This window comes from Mastigoproctus giganteus, chromosome 1, assembly GCF_048544385.1.
Source record: "Mastigoproctus giganteus isolate SK-2022 chromosome 1, ASM4854438v1, whole genome shotgun sequence".
Lineage (NCBI taxonomy): Eukaryota > Metazoa > Arthropoda > Arachnida > Uropygi > Thelyphonidae > Mastigoproctus > Mastigoproctus giganteus.
The window spans coordinates 276,797,557-276,819,957 of record NC_143575.1 but is presented as its reverse complement, the minus strand read 5'-3'; the positions used below and the strand labels follow the sequence as shown (position 1 = coordinate 276,819,957).

At 35.6% G+C, this 22,401-nt stretch overlaps 1 protein-coding gene across 1 annotated transcript in view; it reads right to left on the bottom strand.

Annotated features, from left to right (window-relative positions):
- LOC150092017 (RNA-binding protein FXR1-like) overlaps positions 1–22,401 on the bottom strand; it is a 308,330-nt gene that overhangs the window by 31,892 nt on the left and 254,037 nt on the right. The window contains exon 13 of the mRNA XM_090377720.1: positions 17,335–17,581. Coding sequence (XP_090233846.1) covers positions 17,335–17,581 — 247 coding nt within the window. The remainder of the gene's footprint in view (positions 1–17,334; positions 17,582–22,401) is intronic.

Below are 22,401 nucleotides of genomic sequence, written 5' to 3'. Positions count from 1 at the left end.
TTGAGCAAGAAATGGAATGAATAGATTTAAAGAAAAATCTACAATATACTGCTCTGAGTCCAAATCCTGGTAACAAACTGAAGAATACAATACGATCAGCCACCAGAACATTCACAGGGCATGGAAGAATATCCGAGAAAACTTTCTCTTATCAAAAGAAGTCCTTGAATCACAATATTTCTCAATAGTAGTCTTTTTCACTTCTACAAACTTATAATAAGCTATTCAAAAGGGATACCGTATGCTGGTTAAAAGAGACTGCTTATAAAGGGAAAACAACTTCTGTTTTGATTTAAATAATATTTAAAAATCATGTGACCACTGGGGTTTTTCATTTTATGAATAATTCTAGAACTAGCATTTATACTTGCAAATACCTTCTAAATGCAAGGTTCTGCACCTGGAAAAAAGAAATCCAATTGTTAAATGAGGGAAGGAGGACGTAAAAGTGGTCGAGAATCAATTATTATTTATTATCAATTATTATTTAGGGGTTATTATTATCAATTATTATCAATTATTATTTAGGGGTTACAATATAACCATATTTTAAATGACTACAAGGGCTGGCATCTGACCTCAAGAAAGCAAGCCACTGAACTGCCAATGAACACACAAAACAATCTTCTGTTAATGTTTGAAACCCATTTCTTTTCTCATAACTTGATGAACAGTTGTGTTGCCTTATTATAATTAAACTGAATGTTGTGGTGGCCTGTTTCGAAGCTTACAGTTTCTTTGGGATCCAAATTTCTTGTCTGTTAACATTTCTGATCTGTTGAAGATACTATAGTACAGTAGACTATGATAAATTAAGCTAACCATATGATGGTCTGTCAAAGATCTACCCAATCGCAGATTGCTATCTAGCTCCACTAACTGGCTCCAAATAATGGTTGTCAGAAAGGTTGAGATTACCAGATTGGAATTTGGTGGCACCTGTAGACAATTAGAGCATTAGTACAAACACTGCAAATCTTTCTGGTGGCCACTGTTGCACTGTTATTCCAATGAAATTCATACAGTATATAACAATGAATGACTTTTAATTGTTTTGTCACTCATCTTGTAAACGGATACTAATTTTTTCTTCCAGATATTCAACTGAAAGAAACATTAGTATCAAACTTTAATGCACCATGTGAGGAGCATTACATAGAATGAATACACAAAAATTTAAAACTGACATTTGGTTCCACGTTATGTATATGACTTTTAAATGTCCTGAATCCCTGAAGGAAAACCAGACAAAAGACTTAAATCTATTTCCTACTAAAGCCCAACACAATAAACAATACTGCATTTTTCAAATCAAAATTTTGCATATCACTGATCAAAACTGAAACCCATTTTGAGCAAACTTTAAGAATAACTCATCTGAAAGAACACAGAGACAGCATTAAAATACACAAACACCATCCAAAGTTGGTGAATGGTGTTTGTATCTTAAATGCTTACTTTCAAGACTTTAAAATGAAGTTTGTTAACTGGAAGGAGGAAAAAATAAACAAGTTTACAAAATAGATCGATTTTGTGTTTCAGATATATTCTACCACTTAATTTATGCTTGTTTGTTTATTTGATGATTAAATGAATGCTGCTTAACAGTGAGGAGAAACTGCAAGTGATATTTTGCTCTCTGAAATTGGCAAAATGGAAATTACAGGACTGTTTACTATGGAAAGTTTGAGCACAAAGGTAACTAATCACACTGCATTAGGGTGTACATATAAAGTTATTTTGAGAAGTGGTGAGGAGTGCATCAAACCATGGTTTTATTAGACTAATGGTTTGCATTCCCTCACCACTTCTCAAAATAACTTTACATGTACAATATAACCCACAGCATTTACTTTCCTTTGGACTTAACGTTTTCTAGTAAACAGACTTTCCTAACTTTTACGGGTTGAGCAAGATGAATTCTGATGGGATTCTTCCTCTTGCTCACATTATGAACCTGAGGGGGCATAAATTCAAATTGAGGAAAGAGAGTTATAGAATAGTTGTCTGGAAATTTGCCTTTAGCCAGTGGGTATATTGCTGGAACAAACTTCCATCTGTTGTTGTGGAAATTGATAGCTTAAATAAATTCAAGGAGGAACTGGACAAACGTTTAAAGGGAACGAATGTGTGAAATCTTTTTTTTTTTGGCTGATGCGACATAAGCTTTCTTTCTCTACTAGTACTATTATTACAGTTCACTCCCTTTTAATTGGCTTACCAATTCAATCTATAATTTGATTTAATTCATCATATAGGATATTTTCATTCTTTCTATCTATCTTCCATTTTAAACACTTTCTTTTACTTCTATCCTTCTTTTTTCAGTTTTGGCATTTTGTGTAATTTACACCACCATCTACCTGCTTTTCAACAGTTTTATTACTTCTACCACATATATTTACTTTTGTATACTTTGGTGCTGCCTTGCGTGGTTAGGTACAACTGTCACATTACTTTTATCACTGAATTAACTTTACGCCTCACATTTATCACTTTATCCATACTTTTACAATATATATATATAAACATAAAGTTAAATGAAGAAGTGGTAAAGAGAATGAAATGTATAAAGGATTATAGCTCTAGATTCATTCCCTTTAAACATTAATAGTAGAAAAAACCCAGCAACTATAAGGAATGTAGATAATATAGACTTTGAGTATGGGGTAAAGTATAGTCTAAGGAACCATCTGCAGAGTAAAAATGCATGTCAGTACCAGTAAAGAAACATGAAATAAGTTAAGCAAAAGTACTTGGTGTTGCAATTACAAAAATTTCGGAATTTTCTTCAGGAGTCAGTCGCCCAAACCAAGGGAAATGCAACAATTTGTTGCATTAAGTAAGGAATCTTACTTATTTGTTGCACGCTGAAATCATCGTAATTGCAACACTAAGTATGTTCACTTAACTTATTCCATATTTGATGTGCATTTTTACTATGGGTTCGACAGATGGTTCCTTAGACTATACTTTACCCCATACTCCAAGTGTGTATATATATATATAGCTGTGCCAAACCTTGCTCATATGAAAGCCTCAACCATCGTGGGCAAGTTTTCTACAGTAAAACTTTCTATGGTAAGAGTAGGCTGGAATTCGCCTCCATTTGTCTTGTAAGGCAGTTGTGGTATCAGTCTGGAAGAGGGCTGCTCTGATTTCAGTATAACCCATTATTCCAGTTCAATCCACAGGTGTCCAAAATGGGGTTGAGGTCTGAGCTAGCCAAATCCAACTCGTGAACATTAAAACAAGTTAGTTAATGTATGGAGTGCGTTACATTTCAGGCACATTTGATTCTTTTCTTTTTTTTAATTACGTTTACATATATATATATATATATATATATATATATTTTTTTTTTTTTTTCACTCTCTGTGATTAATAGAAATGAAAAATATTGTTGCCTCCTTTTCAATTAATTACTAAGATTATAACTTTATAGAACACTTAATGCTAACAACTTCTTATGGAAAAAAGAAATAATTGGAGGATGTGTGTCCAATTTCAATGAAATGTGGTTTGGCCTGGCAAATATTTTTAACATGCCCAAATACAAAATTTCACGAAAATCCATCCACTGTTACATGCGGACAGATTGGACATGGTGAAGACAATAGGTGCTTAGCATATACATATGCGAACTTTTCTAAAAACCAGTTCTACAGGACTTTCCCTTTATAACATAGTGCATTGTAATGCTGATACTAATAGGGACCATTTTTGAACTACTTCCACAGTATAATAGCAGTAACAAAATAATGCAAGAAAACCAATTTATACAGCAACACACACACACACACACACACACACACACACACACACACACACACACACACACACACACACACACACACACACACACACACACACACACACACACACAACTCTCTCTCTCTCTCTCTCTCTCTCTCTCTCTCTCTCACATACGCATTATCCACTTCATTTGTTCATTCCTTCTAGTAAGTTGTATGATCCTGTTTTAACTTATTTGCAATATCAATTTCCACAATACAAAATGTAAATTTGTTCAAAAATTGACTCTAATCACCTCGCCGGTGCCTAGTCTCCAGACACTGTAATTTGCAAACCTTAAGCCTTTCTTCGTAAGAGCAACCCTTTGTTCCATTCACTAATCTTGTTCCCCTTCTCGGTACTCGTTCCAGCAGCTCTACATCCTTCTTGAAATGAGCCTCCAGACCTGTATACAGTACTCAAGGTGTGGCCTGACCATTGCCTTATACAAGGGAATAATCACCTCCTTATCCCTGCTAGAAAAATTCCTGTATATCACTGACAAGACACCATGAGCTACTCTTGCAGCCCGTCTGCACTGCTCAGAGAACTTCATATCTGCCTGCACAATTACCCCCAGGTCCTTTTCATTCTCTACCGCTGTCAGTGTACCACAGAGTTGATACGTTGCTCTGGGGTTGCTGTTTTCCATATGTAGTACTTTTCATTTGTCAAGGTTAAACTTTATTTGCCACCTCTCACCCCATCTGCTCAACCTTTCCAGATCCTGTTGCAGCAGCATAGCGTCAGTAGTGTCCTTAACCCTGCCAACTTTTGTATCATCTGCAAACCTGGACATTAAGCTTGATATACCATCATCAATATTATTTATAAAAACAGTTTTTTTTTTTTGGTAGTTGTTGGCGCATCGGCTTCTGTGGCCATAATGCACATCCTACGGTTTTTGCAGTACTTTGATCCAAGCCCAAGGCGGGATTCGAACCCGCGACCTTTGGGTTGCTAGGCAGCACTTTACCCAACTGGCTAGCCCGGTTGGCTATATAAAAACAGTAAACAATAATGGACCCAACACTGAACCCTGAGGGACTCCACTGATAACATTAGTCCACGATGAGTAGTGTCCATTGATTACCACTCTCTGTCTTCTCCCCCTCAACCACCCCTTTATCCATAGCAGCAATTGGCCTCCAATGCCACACTGCTCCAATTTGTGCAGCAGTCTTCCATGTGCAACAGTATCAAAAGCCTTTCTAAGATCCAAGTATATAATTTCAAAGTTATTCCCTGCATCCAGCTCTTTTGTGACTGCATTATAGTATCCAATCAAATTGGTCAGGCAAGACTTCCCCTTAACAAAACCAGGCTGTGTCTGATCTATAACTGAAGTATTGTCTAGATGATCCTGCAGTGCTTCTTTAACCAGTGCCTCCATTAATTTTCCTGGAACAGAAGTTAAACTCACAGCTCTATAATAACTTGTGTCAGCCTTTGATCCTCCTTTGCGAACTGGAGTCACATTTGCACATCTCCAGTCTATGGGTACCTCCCCTGTATACAGTACTCAAGTCCAAGGAAGCTCTCATAATTATGGCTAAGGGTTTGCTTACTTCCTTCGCTGCCTCCTTTAATATAACTGTATAGATCCCATCCACCCTAGGTGCCTTTCTTGTGTTTATATTCAAAAATTTCTCCTCCACTTTACTCTCAGTTATTACAAGATTATCTAGCTTACTGTCAGAGTTGAATACACTTCTGGCATTCCCCTTGCTGAATAACTCCTCATGTGTGAATGTCGATGCAAAATATTCATTTAGTTTGTTAGCTACCTGAGCAGGATCATCAACAGTTGAACCATCGATATCAAGTGGACCAATCTGATTCATCCCCTTCCTTCTAGAGTTTATATAAGTAAAGAAGTCTTTGCTGTTTTTTTTGTATCCTTTGCCAAAGATTTCTCATAATCTGCCTTTGCCTGCCTAAACTCCTTTGTGACTTGGTTACAGACCAGCTTATATCTATCATAGGCTTCTGTGTCACATGTTAATTTATATGTATCCCATGCATTTTTTCCCTCTGCCACGTGTCTCATTAGTTCATCTGACATCCATTTAGGCCTAAACCTTGAACAATATTTCTTAGTTATGTAAAGTCTAGTAGCTTCCAAGATAAGTTCTTTGAATGCTTCCCATTTTGAATTTGCTGTTGGTAACATAATTAAAAATATTTATAATACAAGGGCCACTCCAAAACTTTTTGCAATTGATGTTAAATAATGATAAAAAAGAAAACCATTAAAATCTATGTTCTTTATTTATCCTAAATTGCAAGTTTCAACAAAATCCTTCAAATAGTTAATGTTGGAGGACGTGATTTTGCTAACAAGGTACTGGAAAAACCAATTTTGAAGATGAACTTACCCAGGGAGGTCATCAACAGCCATCACACCTGAAAAAATTGAGCTCATTAAGATTTTTAATGAGAGAAGATCAAAGAACTATACATCAGCAGTTTGAAAAAAATGTGAGCATTGGATCAGCAGCAATTAATACCATCATTAATGATCATTTAAAGTATAGGAAGCTGTTTAGCAGATGGATGCCTCACAGTCTGAATGATAATCAAAACGTTGCTTGTGTCAAATGATGCAATTTCATGCTTAAAAAGTTTGATGAAGGTAAATCCAAGGCTGTTAATGATATTGATACAGATAATGAAATTTGGATATGCAAATTTTGATCCAGAAACAAAGCAACAATCAAATATTTGTATTATCAAACAAACCCCCCACCCAAGAAAGTTTGTTGAGCCAGAAGGGCTGGAAAAGAAATGGCCATTAGTTTCTTCAGAAAAGGTGGATTTTTAGAAATTGTAAATCTAGAAGATCAAAAGACTCAACAGTAATGAAACACTACTAAAGTCTTCCTAAAGCGTTTTGAAAAAAATCATTCAAAACAGACCCAAAAAACAACTTAAAGGCATCTTGCTTCACCATGACAACACAAAGGCTCACACTTCTGATCTGACAGACTTTTTAGCTACTTCTGGTGTTCAAGTAGTCACACAACCACCCTATTCTCCAGACGTAATGGCTTATGATTTTTTTTAATTCCCAAAAGACAAAATTCTAATCAAAGGGGGAAAAAAAAATCAAGGGGGATGAAGAAGCATTTCAGGCCTTCATTGACAGGATAAATATAACATCCAAAGAAGGCTAGTCAAAGTGCTCTGATAGTTGGTTTAGAAGGATAAACACTTGTATAGATGCTAAGGGTGAATACGTTGAGAAACTGTAAAAATTTGAAGTATGTAACTTTAACACAATTATATGATTGCAAAAACTTTTGGAGTCACCCCTGTACATAGGCAACTAACAATCAGTTCAAAATTACATACCAATTACTTTAGTAATAAACAATGCAGTACAAATTATTTGGTTTATTACTGCCATTTTAGTTTTTCAAAAAACAGAGCCCGTTACATATCCATTTTAATTGTAAATGAGACAGTTGTGGTTGATGGTTTGCAATAAGCTGTGAAGCAGCTGGGTTAATTAAAATTACTTAATTTCATCCTTGTCTTGATGTTCTGATATGTTCAGCCTGTTCTTGTTTTTGTTAGTAAACTATTAATATGGGTGAATTCAGATTCCACTAAATAAGAACTGGGGAAAGTTAACAAAAGCAGTTCTGCCATAATTTATAATTTTGGATATTTATTTTGTGTATCTTCATTATTCCAATAGGAGGCATACCTTTTAATTTGGAATACAGATTTGGCCTCCAAATCTTTTATCATTTCAATTATCGCTTCTTGTAAAATAAATTCAACTTCAGACATCACACAAACAGTACTAGGATCCATTTTGGTACAATCATATTAAGAAGACCTTGAAATCGAATATTAAAAGTCTTGTTTCAGTTTCTTTAAGTGAAACATAATAGCAAATCATTGTACCTTCTTCCATAATTGGACAGGTAAGACAAGTTAGCAAAGTAGTAAATAAATAGATCCATTCTGGACCTATTTATATCCATTTTGAATTGAATCGCAAGGGAAATTAAGAATAATTGTCCAAACTTGAATTATATTTGTTTCTCTGCCTTGTAGTCTTGTTTGAATATCATTATTAAACTCCATATATATATATATATATCACCCAAGTAAATACATGTTTTACTGATTCAATTTTTGTTGCTAATGGTTTTGTTATTTCAAGAAGAAATTCTATTACAGAATCAAAAAATTTAATCAAATGCTGTAAATAATTTTCTTTTGATAACTAAACTAACATAACTCTATAAGTAAAAGCAGCTGGTTATAAATTTTATCATTATGATCACATAATTAATGATAATTTGGCCTGTTTCATTTATTGCTAAAAATCCTCTATATTTGCCAACCATTGCTGTTCGATCAGAAGCAGCTGCTACAATATTAGAAACAGGGATATTGTTTACCTGTAAGAATTTTTCAAAACAAAAAAAAATTCTTGTTATTCCCTTTTGTCTTTGGCTGTAATAATGTACATAAGCCACAGGGATACTTAAGTTCAAAATGTTCCCTCATCCAGTTGTAGCAAATTTAGTTGTCTGCAATTCAGAAAAAAAGTTTTTTTTGGATATCTTTAGTGATTTCATCAATATGAAGTTGAACTGTATTGTTACTTAGCAGAATCCTTTTTAGTACTTGATCCAGATCTATTTTCACAACAGAGGTTATAATTTCTCACAATGACGGCCGGCAGTATCAATTGCTCCCCAACTGTCTATCGATATCCTGCTTTTGCAATTAAGACTGTTATATTATAAGACTTCCAACACTATTTCAGCATTAAGGTTTCAAAAAAGATTTTAAACCCGTTGTAAAATTTTTTTATAAATTTATCATTAAAGAGATTGGTCCACTTGATATCGATGGTTCAACTGTTGATGATCCTGCTGAGGTAGCTAACAAACTAAATGAATATTTTGCATCGACATTCACACATGAGGAGTTATTCAGTGAGGGGAATGCGGTGTATTCAACTCTGGCAGTAAGCTAGAGAATCTTGTAATAACTGAGAGTAAAGTGGAGGAGAAATTGTTGAAGATAAACACTAGAAAGGCAAGTGGGGTGGATGGGATCTATCCAGTTATATTAAAGGAGGCAGCAAAGGAAGTAAGCAAATCCTTAGCCATAATTATGAGAGCTTCCTTGGACTCAGGGGAGGCATTCATAGACTGGAGATGTGCAAATGTGACTCCAATTCACAAAGGCTGACACAAGTAATTATAGACCTGTGAGTTTAACTTCTGTTCCAGGAAAATTAATGGAGGCACTAGTTAAAAAAAACACTGCAGGATCATCTAGACAATACTTCAGTTATAGCTCAGACACAGCATGGTTTTGTTAAGGGGAAGTCTTGCCTGACCAATTTGACTGGATACTATGACGCAGTCACAAAAGAGCTGGATGCAGGGAACAACTTTGAAATTATATACCTGGATCTTAGAAAGGCTTTTGATACTGTTACACATGGAAGACTGCTGCACAAATTGGAGCAGTGTGGCATTGGAGGCAAATTGCTGCTATGGATAAAGGGGTGGTTGAGGGGGAGAAGACACAGTGGTAATCAATGGACACTGCTCATCGTGGACTAATGTTATTAGTGGAGTCCGTCAGGGTTCAATGTTGGGTCCATTATTGTTTTCTGTATTTATAAATAATATTGATTACGGTATATCAAGCTTAATGTCCAAGTTTGTAGACGATACAATGGTTGGCAAGGTTGTTAAGGACACAACTGATGCTATGATGCTGCAACAGGATCTGGAGAGGTGGCAAATGAAGTTTAACATTGACAAATGTAAAGTACTACATATGGGAAACAGCAACCCCAGAGCAACGTATCAACTCTGTGGTACTACACTGACAGTGGTAGAGAATGAAAGGGACCTGGGGGTAATTATGCAGGCAGATATGAAGTTCTCTGAGCAGTGCAGACGGGCTGCAAGAGTAGCTCATGGTGTCTTGTCAATTATACAGGAATTTTTCTAGCAGGTATAAGGAGGTGATTATTCTCTTGTATAAGGCAATAGTCAGGCCACACCTTGAGTACCGTATACAGGTCTGGAGGCCTCATTTCAAGAAGGATGTAGAGCTGCTGGAACGAGTACAGAGAAGGGCAACAAGATTAGTGAATGGAACAAAGGATTGCTCGTACGAAGAAAGGCTTAAGGTTTGCAAATTACAGTGTCTGGAGACTAGGCACTGGCGAGGGGATCTGATAGAGGTGTATAAAGCCTTGAATAGTTTGAGCATGCTCAATGCTGATGGGATTCTTTCTCTTGTTGAGAATAATCACCTGAGAGGGCATAAATTCAAATTGAGGAAAGACAGATGTAGGATAGATGTGCAGAAATTTGCCCTTAGCCAGCGGGTAGTTGGTTGGTGGAACAGATGTCCATCCCTTGTTGTGGAAGTTGATGGCCTAAATAAATTTAAGGCTCAGCCTGGACAGGTATTTCGAACGAACAGAGGGGTAAAGTGAAAGTTTTTTTTTGCTGATGCTGCATAAGCTTGCTTTCTTGCATCATATGCCTCTACTAACGCTAATGCTAAATTTCAAATATTCAAAATCCTCGTCATTTGCACCAGGATGCATCCTTTCTAGGTGGTTTTTCATAGCATCATTTCAAAAGGTTTCCTCACATAAAGGACATATTAGTATTGATTCTTTGCCAGGCAAAGAAATAAATCCCCATGTTACGTAATTTTGCAAATATATATGGTACTTCTTTTCTGGGAGCGACATACTATAAGAATCTTCTTAAAAGCTGTTATCAAAATATTAATATGATATAATTGGAAATATAATACTATGAGTGCAACATAAATGGCCATTCACTGGATTATGGTTCTTTCCCCTAGCAGCAAAATTCGCATAACAAATTGCTAAAATTGAATATTAACAAAAGGCCAACATTCATAGTTATATTTTTAAACCACATATTATTATAATCTTTACATTTATTATTATATAATTTGCCTGTCTACCCCCACATTCGACCCTCTTTCAAGACAACTAACCTCATTGGGAATCCCCAATTTTAAACAACTAAATCAGGCAGGTCTGATCCACCCAGTTTCTAGATACTGCATTTTACAGAACTCAAGTTCCTGATAAGGTAAGTGGCAACTACAAGGTATCCAAACTTGTATGCACTACAGGATGCAGTACCTTATACAATATAATCAATTTTTTATTTGTCCCTGATAGGAAAATTGCTGTGTATCATTGAAATACCCCCCCCCCCAAATGAGCTATCCCAAAAGACTGTCTGCACTGCTCAGAGAACTCAATGTCTGAATGAAAAATTACCTTACATATTGCTATTCTAGGAATTCTGCTACCCAAAAGCAATGCAACATCACACCTCAGTCTCCTCTAATTTATCCAGGTCTGATCTCGTTGAGTGGCATACCCTGATTACCGCCATTAACCACTCCGCCCATCATATTACTGGCAACTTTAGATTAAACTTGACATGCCTTAGTCAACATTGTTAATACTGAAAACAATAAGAGGCCCAAAATTGCAACCTGTAGGACTCCGCTAATATCAGCCATTGAAGAGCAGTGGCCATTTATAATTAATCTGCATTCTGCCACTCAACAATCCCTTTATCCATTGCAATAAATTGTCCCTAATATAACAATGTACCCAATACAGCAGTCATTCCCACAAATTGATCTAATTCTTAAATTCATTACAAAGGTACTGTTTCAGGACCTTCACCAGATCCCATAATCAAAGAATTCTTAGACAAGCCAAGGTGGTGGGTGAGGAGCTGTTCACAGCCCTGTATGGTCTGATGATGTGACCCAGCAAGGATCCTGAAATGTCCCCTTTGTAATTAGGAATTAGGTCAAACGGACTTAATAATAAATAAAATAACTCTGTATTAACCAGATAATGAAAGAGTGGTTCAGTGGCATTATTTCCAAATTATACAGAGATTTCACTAATAAAATAGTTACTTTGGTCCAAGTATGTTTTTTTATGAACTACTCATTGTGAACATTTTTATGCAAGGATTAGCATTCCTATCAAATACTGGTGTCATCAGTAACAAATTAAATATTACCATTCTGCTTCTCTGGTGCCTCTGAACTGAATTAGTTGCTATATTATTGTGCATACAATGGAAAAATCACTCAACAGTTGCCTAATCTACATTTCTTACCATATAGACATTAGAAATCTCAATCGTTAAAAAAAAAAAGTACCAAACTGAAAAAAACATAAAGCATTTAGGCAAAATGCACTGATGTTGACACCAATCTTAGAAATGCTACATATACAAGGGGCATTCAATAAATTATCTACATACCTATGAAGGAAATGAAATAAGAGGCAATTTTTTTTCTCACCCAAATTAACTCCCCTGAACTTCAATATATGTGTTCCATTTTGTTGGCAATGAGGAAATACATGCCAAATAAAATTTTGTCCTGCACATCAAAGAATGCAGAAAGAGAAGATTTCAGTTTATTATCATCAGCAAAGCAATGTCACAAACATTTTTAGTGAAGAGTCAAAACAGGAAATAGTCACTTGAGGACAGATCCAGACTGTAAGGTGGATGGGTAAGTTCTGTAAAGTCACAGTCTCTCAAAGCAGCAGCATACTTCTGGAAAGTTTTCCAAGGCATTTTTCCTTTATGACATCGCTTACATTTTGTACATTCCAAGTAGCGAATGTACAAAATACCCTCAGCATCCCAAAAAAACGGTGGCCATAATCTTGCCAGCCGAAAGTTGTGTCTGAAATTTTTTGGGTGGGGGGAGAACTTGCTTCCATTGCATTGATTCTTGCTTAGTCTCAGGATCCCAGTGATCAACCTTTGTTTAATCACCTGTAGCAGTTCTGGAGATGAAAGTTTCAGGATCCCTTCCATAAAGCTCTAAATTCTCCTCACAATACCATAACTCTAAACTGCTTTTGCACAAGGGGGGGTCAGAAATCTGGGGACCCACCTTGCACCAACCTTAGTTATTCCCAAATGTTCACAGAGGATAGTTATAACTGCTCCCTAAAATATGTCACATTCTCTAGAGATTTGGGACACCTTTAAACGTGTCATTAAGCACAAGGGTTTCCACAGCCTGGCACATTTCTGGGGTGGTCACCATCGCAGGCCTTCCTGGATGTGGATCATCTTCGATGGACTCTCTACCCCACTCGAATTGTTCTGACCAGAATTTCACCTGGTACTCTGAAGGTGCATTGTTGCCATACATATCCATCAAATGGCCTTTGGCCCTAAAAACATAGTGGGATCAAGATTAGTATGATTCAAGTTGAGATATGTAGGAACATGATAAATCATGAATCATTGAAATATAACTATGGGAAGTACCTTAGTTAGTAATTAAAATTCTGAATGCCCCTCACATAACGCAAAAAAATTTTTGATGGACAAAACATTCTAACATTGTAAAGTCAGAGAACAGGAATACTAATTCTCATCCTTTGACCTAGTTTCATTAAAAATTATTCTTGCAGCACTCATTTAAAATCTCTTATTTTAAAAAAGATTGGAGGAAAAAAGTTATAGTATGGCATGACTGATTCAGAAGCAACATTAAAAATTAGAAAAGGAAATTAAAGGAATAGCAAGGGAATCAAATTTTACATAGAATATATTATGTGATCAAAAACACAAGAATGTTAATAATGTAGGAATGTATTCAGGAAGCACATGGAAGAAATCTTTATAGTCTTCTTCATGACAAAGATCATCATTTCAAGATACAAAATTATCTTAAAGTGATGATTTTTGTTTTGAACATTGATCTTTGTTTTACGAAGAAGGCTAAAATTCATGCAGTGAGAAAAATTATTGATAAATTGTACACACAACAGCAAAATTTAGCTGTAATTTGTCTAAGCAGCCATAAGAGCAGCTTTACAAGTTGGAGCCAATTTATTCCACATGTAGATTATGGATTGTATCTGATACGGTGAAACAGCAGTATGAGGTAGTCTTATGATTTTAACTAAAAGCTAAGCTATAAATAAATTAAGTAGATTCAGGAGCTATTTGCTGCTATTCTACATGTTTGCCAATGAGCAGACATTTGGCTGCAAAGAAGAAACAGTATTGATGAAAACATGAAATGTATAGAATGAAATCGGCACAAAAGGATGGGGGGAACCCCCCCATCCTTTTGCATTGTATTTCATATTTCCATTCACACAGAGAAAGAACCATTTTACTGATTAGATATATTCCTGCTTACAGAAATATAATCTGCATGTGGAATTAGTCACTGCCTACAATAATGTGGGTAAGTGTACAATTATTTCATTTAGATAAGAGTTTCATGTAATACTAGTTTTATATCACACAAACTCACAAGTTTGTTTTGGATAAACTTGAGTGTGCACGCCCACAGTATGCTGCTTTCATATATATATATATATATATATACACACATGAAAGCAGCATATTTAAATTGCAATTTTATGGTATTTTAAGAAACATTAACTGCTTTTTCTCCACTGAGATAAAAACAGTAATCATGGGCAATGGTACTGCCCAATATATAAATTTTATATATATATATATATATATACATAATAAAGCAAAAACAATGGGTCTGAAAATGCTTTAAATACTATGGAAAAAGAAACAGCAGGGCTGAAAGGACACTCACCTTTTGTCTTCTTAAACAGTGAGGCCAAGAAAAAAAGGGATAAGCATTCTTCTATGGCTTTTAAAAAATTTACACACATTTATAAACTGAAGCTAGTGTATGTTAGTTAGGTCAAATTAGCCTTTTAATATGTTTTGAAAATATTTCAATGCCCAACCCTTCTGCCAACTTTCAAGTGATCCTTTCAGCCCTTTTGTCAAAAATTCACTAGTTTTTATTGGACTGTTAGTCATCCCAAACAGAAAAAGATAAACAATTCAATATATCAATTTACTGCCATAAAACAATTAGGCCATAAGAACCAAATCTGGAATTTTAGAGCAGGGATGAAAGGATGTGACCAGAGGGATTGGGCATGAAGAGCCATTTAATAACAAGAACCAGACACAGTTTGAAACATGTCATCATCTTTATTACAACAGAGGGATGTTACCTCTCAGTGTAAAAAAATGAAAATAACAGTGACCATTATTGGACTATAAAAATGACAAGATCAGGTGATTATATAATATACATGAGGTGGCTAACATGGTCACATGACCCTTTCATTTCTGCTTAGCAAGCAGTAAGAAAAACAGCACCTTTTTTGCTTGCTTCAAATGGCTTTTTTTTTTCTTTTTTTTTTCCTTCCATTAAGGGATGACACTTTTTTGGGAATACAAATCAATCACATCTAGAAGTCAATTCAAGAATATGTCTTGCACTCATGCCTTGGAATGTCAATGAGAAAAACAAGCTATATCTAGATGTATTTGCATATATGCAACATTTAAAAAGAACACATTACCAACACATATATAAAACTTTCAAAATATTGTATATATTAAAAATTATGTGAAATAGCCAGAAATGTTTCCCTCTATTCAGTAAAATGTTTCCTGATTTCTGGATTTGGAATAAGCCAATAAAACTGGAGAACATAGCTTTCATAAAAATAGCTTTCTTTCTTCTTTGAGAGAATTCTTCAGCAAAAATAACATTTGTAAAATGATTAAATGTGAAGAAAATACATTAAACTATGTGTTCTTAAGCTAAGTATGTTGTTCACAGTTGAATTAACCATTGGTATATACACAGAAAACCTGTGCAGGCAGAGTGGGACATATCCTGGAATTATGTCATTTCCAGTAGAGAGAGTTAGTTACTACAATAAGGCTGGAATCAGTCCATTACTTGCAGTCCAGGTCAGGAATATAATCCATGAAAGTCAGTGAAGTCCTTGAAATTCACCACCAATTCTACAGAGGCTCAATAATAATTTCTTATCAGTCAACAGTGCTCTTAACAAGCCTGATGGTTAGGCTCTCAATACATATAAGCAAAGATATGCTCACAAACTTGTACAGAGCATTTAGAAAAAGATGTATATGTCAGGTATTTTCTTCACAGCAAATTTGAACTAAGCAAAATAACTGCACAACAGTGAAAGGTTATGGGAGGAGGAAAGAAAATTTCTTATTTAATAACATTAGGAATGTCAACCTTTGCTATATATATATATATATATATATTTATACATATATATATATATATAAAACCTTTCTGGAACTAATTTTAACAGTAATTTATAATAAGCATGCATATGTAAAAATGGACAACTGTTAAGCAGGTATTCTTGACACTATATGTCAATACTGAGTTTGTCATAAGTGGGTCAGCTTCAACCTGCTTTCTATATACATTTCAAAATACTGAGTGTATATAAGCAGATAACAGGTTCTATGTAGGATACATCTTTTATCTATTAATTCTGATTTATAATTTTCAAAAAAATATCCAAGATAAAGAATTTACATTTATGAACAAATCACAGTCTGGTAACAAATCTTGAATATACTATTTTAAGGTTATTACATTAGAATGAATACGTGTAATTATTTATATTTAAAAAAAAAAAAATTAAGCAAATTTCTAGCAAATGTATACATATCACTAATATTATTTACAAATCAAAATATCAAGCAAATCATTTTAATCTAGTCTCAAATGGGAATGGTATAGATATTAGAGGAGCCAATGAACTGATCTGGAAGACTTGAACAACTTAATTTCTGCAAATGGATCCTCTGTGGGAAATGGCATACCTTGGTTCATCCAAGGTTTTAATTCATCAGAGCACAAGCATCCACGAGTGGAATATGCTCTAGCCACTGATCATGTCAAGTTTCAGCAGGCCTCAAGTGCCACCAGTTACACAAAAGGTATTAAAGCATAAAAGAAAAAATAACAAAGAGTGGGGGAGGGGATATTTTCCATTTAAATCTGCCCTTATTTCATGTTAAGGTAATTTAACATGAATATTTTTGCAATACTTGACAATAATAAGTATTGCTTGCAAAATTAAATCAATTATGCAGTAAGCTAAATTATTTCTGCTAAACAACACACAGCTACAATTTTCACGTTCTAAAATTATATCACCTTATTTCAGACAGAAGCTATGGCTTTAGGTGTCAACGCTACAAGGAGACTGCAATACAAAAGATCTTTTAAAAATTCTAATCATTTTTGACTGGTGCATTTCAAAAATGAGAGAGAAAGAGAGAGAGAGACAGAGAAAGAACAAAATGTGAGGGCTAAGGACAATCACAACACAACCTTTCACTTGTAAACATTTAGGACATGTTCCAGTTTTGAGACCACCACAGCTTATAGTTAGCTGAATGGCGGTTAGCCATTTCAAAGGCCTTAGGTCAAAACTTTGGTGGATTTATATGGTTCTGATATTTTAGTTTCTGTTCATAGCCCCTCTTCCCCCACCTCTATCTCTTCCCCTTGGAAACCCTGCAGAATTTGTTCTTTGAGATGCACTTGAATTATATCCTCCCCTTTTGTTTGTGTTTCCCATGTAGTCATTGAGAGCAGCAGGATGAGTACCAGTATTATTGGCATAACGTGAATCTCCACCAGGTCCCCATCTTCGACCTGGACCCAGTCCTGGACCTCCACCCCTTCCTCTTCCTCGTGGTGGTCCACCATGTCCCCGTCCACGAATATTTTCAACGTCGGAGTTGTAATTTCGCTCTGGACCACGTCTTGATATCGGTAAACTTGGTAAAGAGCCCATCTGACTTCGAAGCTGTTGGTCGATTTCCATTTTTTCTTGCCGCAATTTCTCTACCTCCTAGAAAAATCAACAACAATAATAATAAAAAAAAAAATAAGTAAAATACTACAAAGAGACCTACAGTGGGAAAGGAAAATAGGAGGATATCAAAATTTACCTGTGATGGCTAATGCACACCTGCCAACTTTTGGAAATCAAAATTTTCAATATACAGAATTTGGTTTTAGCTGAAAGAAACAAGATGACATGAAATGTTTCTCGCAATGGCATTAATTATAGCCTGATGGGTTCAAGTTAGTGTGTTTTAATAATCTAGTATTAAAAACAGCAAGAGCTACTTTCCTAAGTAGCCTCTTCAATAAAACCATTGTATACTGTGTTTTTGTCCACATTATATCCTGAACCATTCAATGTTACGCTTCATTATACAGATATATACAGGCACAACCCGCAGTTACAACAGGTTAGGTTCTGGGCCTTTGTCATAAAGTGGATCACCACCTTTTTTCATTTGCAGATGCATGTAATGCTCAAAACTTGCATAAATTAAGCATAGCACTTACTGTTACGCTGCAATTAATTATTAATGCAACAACTTACAAAATTGTGAAAGAAAGTCTCTCCACACTCCATTTACATAAAGGCTTGTGACCTTCAAACAAAATGTAAACACTATGTTTGGCAGCATTACTGGGATGAAAAATTAGTAAGAGTAAAAGATAGGAAAATATTAAAAATAGGAGGTTGCAGATACGATTAGAGGGGATTGATCATTTTAAAACCTCTATTTTGACAAAATAAATGACAAAAACCCTGCTTCGGCATGACCTCAATACATTCACTTTGTCTGCACACACCCTACTAGGTGTACAGTATAAATTTATTGAAGCAAATCTTAAGTGAATGGCACAAATTCTGCATCATCTACAGCTGAACGCTTCCTTGCAGGTGATTTGGATGGACTTTTTTCAGTCTTGATGCTCGAGAAGGAATTTCACAGTTGATGTTGAAGGCTGATCTAAGATTTGAGAGGATGCTGGTCTTATATGAAAGTAGGAATCCAATGAAGTTTGAATCGTGGCTCTTTTTTTCTTTTCTCTGTCGATTTCTCTATAACAGGCATTTTGATCTAAAATACCAGGATTTACTTTGGAACTTCTTTCAAAATTGGGATCTGCCCTTTCAGCTCTTGCAAGTTAGTTCTTTAGGAATGGGATTTGATATATCCTCAGGATGAGAATCCTCTTCAAGTTCTAGATCTTCATTTAGGGGCAGTGAATGTGATCGAAGCAGTTCAGTAACGTCTTCAGGCTTCACTTCAAAGTTCTAACTGCCTTGCCACGTCTACAACATTTGTAGTAGCCTCCTCAGCATGATTTTCAAATTGTTCAAAATCACCAGTAGTAAACTGGGGATACAACTTTATCCGATGCATCGTTAATAGTCTTGATGTCATCCAAGATTTTTTTCCCTATCCAATGCAGCAGGAAATAATCAAGAGGGAAAAAATGGAACTACAAGTCATTTTGGACTGTAAAATGCACTAGAACACACTAGAAAGAATGATCAAAAGATTTTTAAAGATCCTAAACCCGATAAAAATTGTTTTATGACACCTGAAGCTCGGTCACTTATGGAAAGAGGAATATTATGAAATTGCAAGAGATATGTTAAATTGCTTTAAACCTGTTCACAATTAGCAGCTGAGGCATTAAGTAATCATGATGCAAATCTTCTAACAAGTGAAGGAATTTTAAAGTTTCTTTTTAGTAGTTTGGAAAAACAGAATTCTGCTTTGAGCAGTATGCTTTTAAAAGAAATTAGAAATTAAGTGCTTAAACGCAGGAATAAAGATCTAGTATCCCTCATTAAATATTTAAGCAAGCAATGTTAGTTGTTTATACGAGGAGAAAAAGGACGACATTTTTGCTTTGGCAAACAAGAATGAAATAGCTCGATTGGCAAAATCATAAATGGAAAGACTTTTTAAAGGAAAATGTGCTTTAACAGAAGAAATGCAAAGACAAGAAGATGTGAATGTTGTTGTGGAATACTCCGACATGAAATCAGAAACTGATCTTAAATCTGAATTAGCAAAAGCAATATTGATTTCAACAGGAAAACCAAAATCAGGGCAAGCGGGCAAAATGGTTTCATTGTTAAAAAAGGAAATCAGCTTATAGGAAGCAACGTGTACCTTAACTGCTTTTGGATGCAACTCTTAACAATTCGACCAACGTCAACGCAAAATGAAAGAAATCTTTCTACGTCTTGGAATATTCGTCACTAAACAAAGATCAAGACTATCGGATAGGGTAATCAATGCTTTATACGTTTTAAAATTTTATTTTAAGAATGATAACATTTAAATATTCAATATTTGTTGTATAGATCACTTTTATATGTTATTGAAATATATAATCTTGTCACAAATATATTGGTTCATAATAATAATAAACCATGCATTTTTTTTTTTTTTTTTTTTACAGAAAACCTCTGAAGCTTTTAGTATAAACCTATCACAGAAAAATGATTCACTGTTTATTATTATGGTCACTCATTATTATTTAAAATCACATAAATAAAATGGTATGAAAAATACAGAATAATTTACGATTTCAGAAATTCCCGATTTCTCTTTCCTGAATCCTGAAGATTAATAATGAGCCTTCAATGTATTTACATTGAAGGCTCATGGTATCATACTAATGTTATCATACTAATTACTTGTTTTTTTTTTTTTTTTTTTAACAGGGCAGCAAAAGCCTATGAATTGTTTTCACTATACGGTGAATACTATTGCTATTTTATCAGTAGGGAAATCATAATCATACTGCATAAAAAAAAAAAAAAAAAGTTTCTTGAAAGGGTCCAAAGATGAGCAACCTCCATGGAGAAATCTGCAGGTAGAGGTGAAAGTGATTCTTGCATTGCTACTATTGGTACATGCAGAGGTCTGGAAAGCAAGGTGTCTGGGATTTCAGGCCCTGCTGTGGATCATCATAGAACAAATGAATACATGGGCAGTGTTAAGGTAACTAACAATATGGACACATGTATGTATATATACTTGCATGTACATTCATGCTAGGAACATTGTATGAATAGCAGAGACGTGGCACCACTCAGACATAAGTGATGCCAAATTTGAATATGGGAAGTACAGCAGAAGTTATGCTCTTGGTTAAGAAGAATATTAAATCTAAGGCAGTGCACCCAGTTAACTTGAGCAGCAAGTGCAATTTTAAGTCAGTTTTGTGTGATGTAAGCACTGGAAGAACAGAATCGAGAGTAGGAGTGTGTTACAGGCCTAATGACCGTGATGAGTATACCAAATAGCTATACAAGGATATAGAGTGAGCCAGCAAATCAGAATGTATCATAATGGGGGATTTAACTCACCAGATGTTGACTGGATTTTGTGTTGGTCACTCATTGTACACTAGCAACACTTTTGTGGATTTCTTGGATGACTGTTTTCTACAGCAGCAGCAGCATGTTAGAGAGGCAACAAGAGGAAGCAATACTCTTGATCTGATTATCAGCAGTGATTCTTCTTGCATTAAGAATCTGCAGGTAAAAGACCCACTGGGTGGCAGTGACAACTTTACTGTTGACATTACTGTCAACAGTAAAGGGAAAGGCTTTTGTAAGAATGACTGCATAAGAATTTATGTAGTCATTCTTTTGCTTTTGTAAGAATGTCTCAGGCAGTTTTTATATTGTGTGCAGTGGAAACAGCTGATGATGTTACTAACAGCAAATGCTAAATGGGAAAGCATTCGAGGAATTAATCCTGGAACCTACAAGGCTTTTCATACAAAGAAATACTGTTCATCTGACTTCCCAAATGGAGTCAGATGAACTACAGAGACACATGGCAGAGAAGAAAAGTGTATGGGATGCATATAAATTATCAGATGATACAGACGCCTATAGTACATTGAATGGACAGAAATCACGGGATACCTATCTAATAACGGGAAGGCCCACTTTTCACCCGGATGAGGGCAGTCACATGGCGAGTCCACTAGTTCACGAAAGCATTCCACAGGTATTTCAATCCAAGCTTGCTGCACCTCGTCTACAATTCCGTCGCATTCTTGGGTGGGGGATCCAAAGCTCAAACAGACTTTTCTGCAGCATCCCAAAGATGCTCCACAGGATTCACGTCTGGTGAACGAGAAGGCCAGTCCATGGTGGCAAAATCTGCAGACTGCTGTTCACCTGTTTCACGGTCAATGGCATCATCAAAATGCAAGGAGGAAATCAAGATGACATTCTTTGATTTCTTTGGTACACAGGAAACAATTGTTGCCCCTGAATCCAAATAAATTCAATTTTTCAGGTCAGCTCTTGACTGACACAAATTCGACTGGGTGTTGCAGTTTGTTCTTTTTTATCGTTTCAACATAAGAGTTTCCTTTTTCTGAGTTCCAAAACTAAATTGACATCCGTAAACCAATTATCTGCCGTAATGTTCCATCCAGTCCCATGGATAGGTTCTGCCAGTCTTTTGACAACATCAGCTGGTCTATTGCTGATTTGGTACAGACCTTCGGGTTGCTTCCCTGTGTATATTTCAAGATTATCAGAGTACAGCACCCTAGCATCTTTTGTTGTTGTTATTTGGTTTTTAGGAGCATTAGCAACTAAGGCCATATTGCTCCAGGGATATGTGGTGGTCATTCCCTGACCTTTCCACATCCTCCGTATTTGGTGGTCATGGGCTCGAATCCCGGTCTAATCAAAAAGCGTGTGCTACGCACTGCTGCTCCTGCCCACCTGGCTACAGAGGCGCTGCTAGCATCTATTAAGGCATATATATTCTGAGTCCATATTTGTTGGGCTTTGAAGGTATATATTGTTTGAAACTG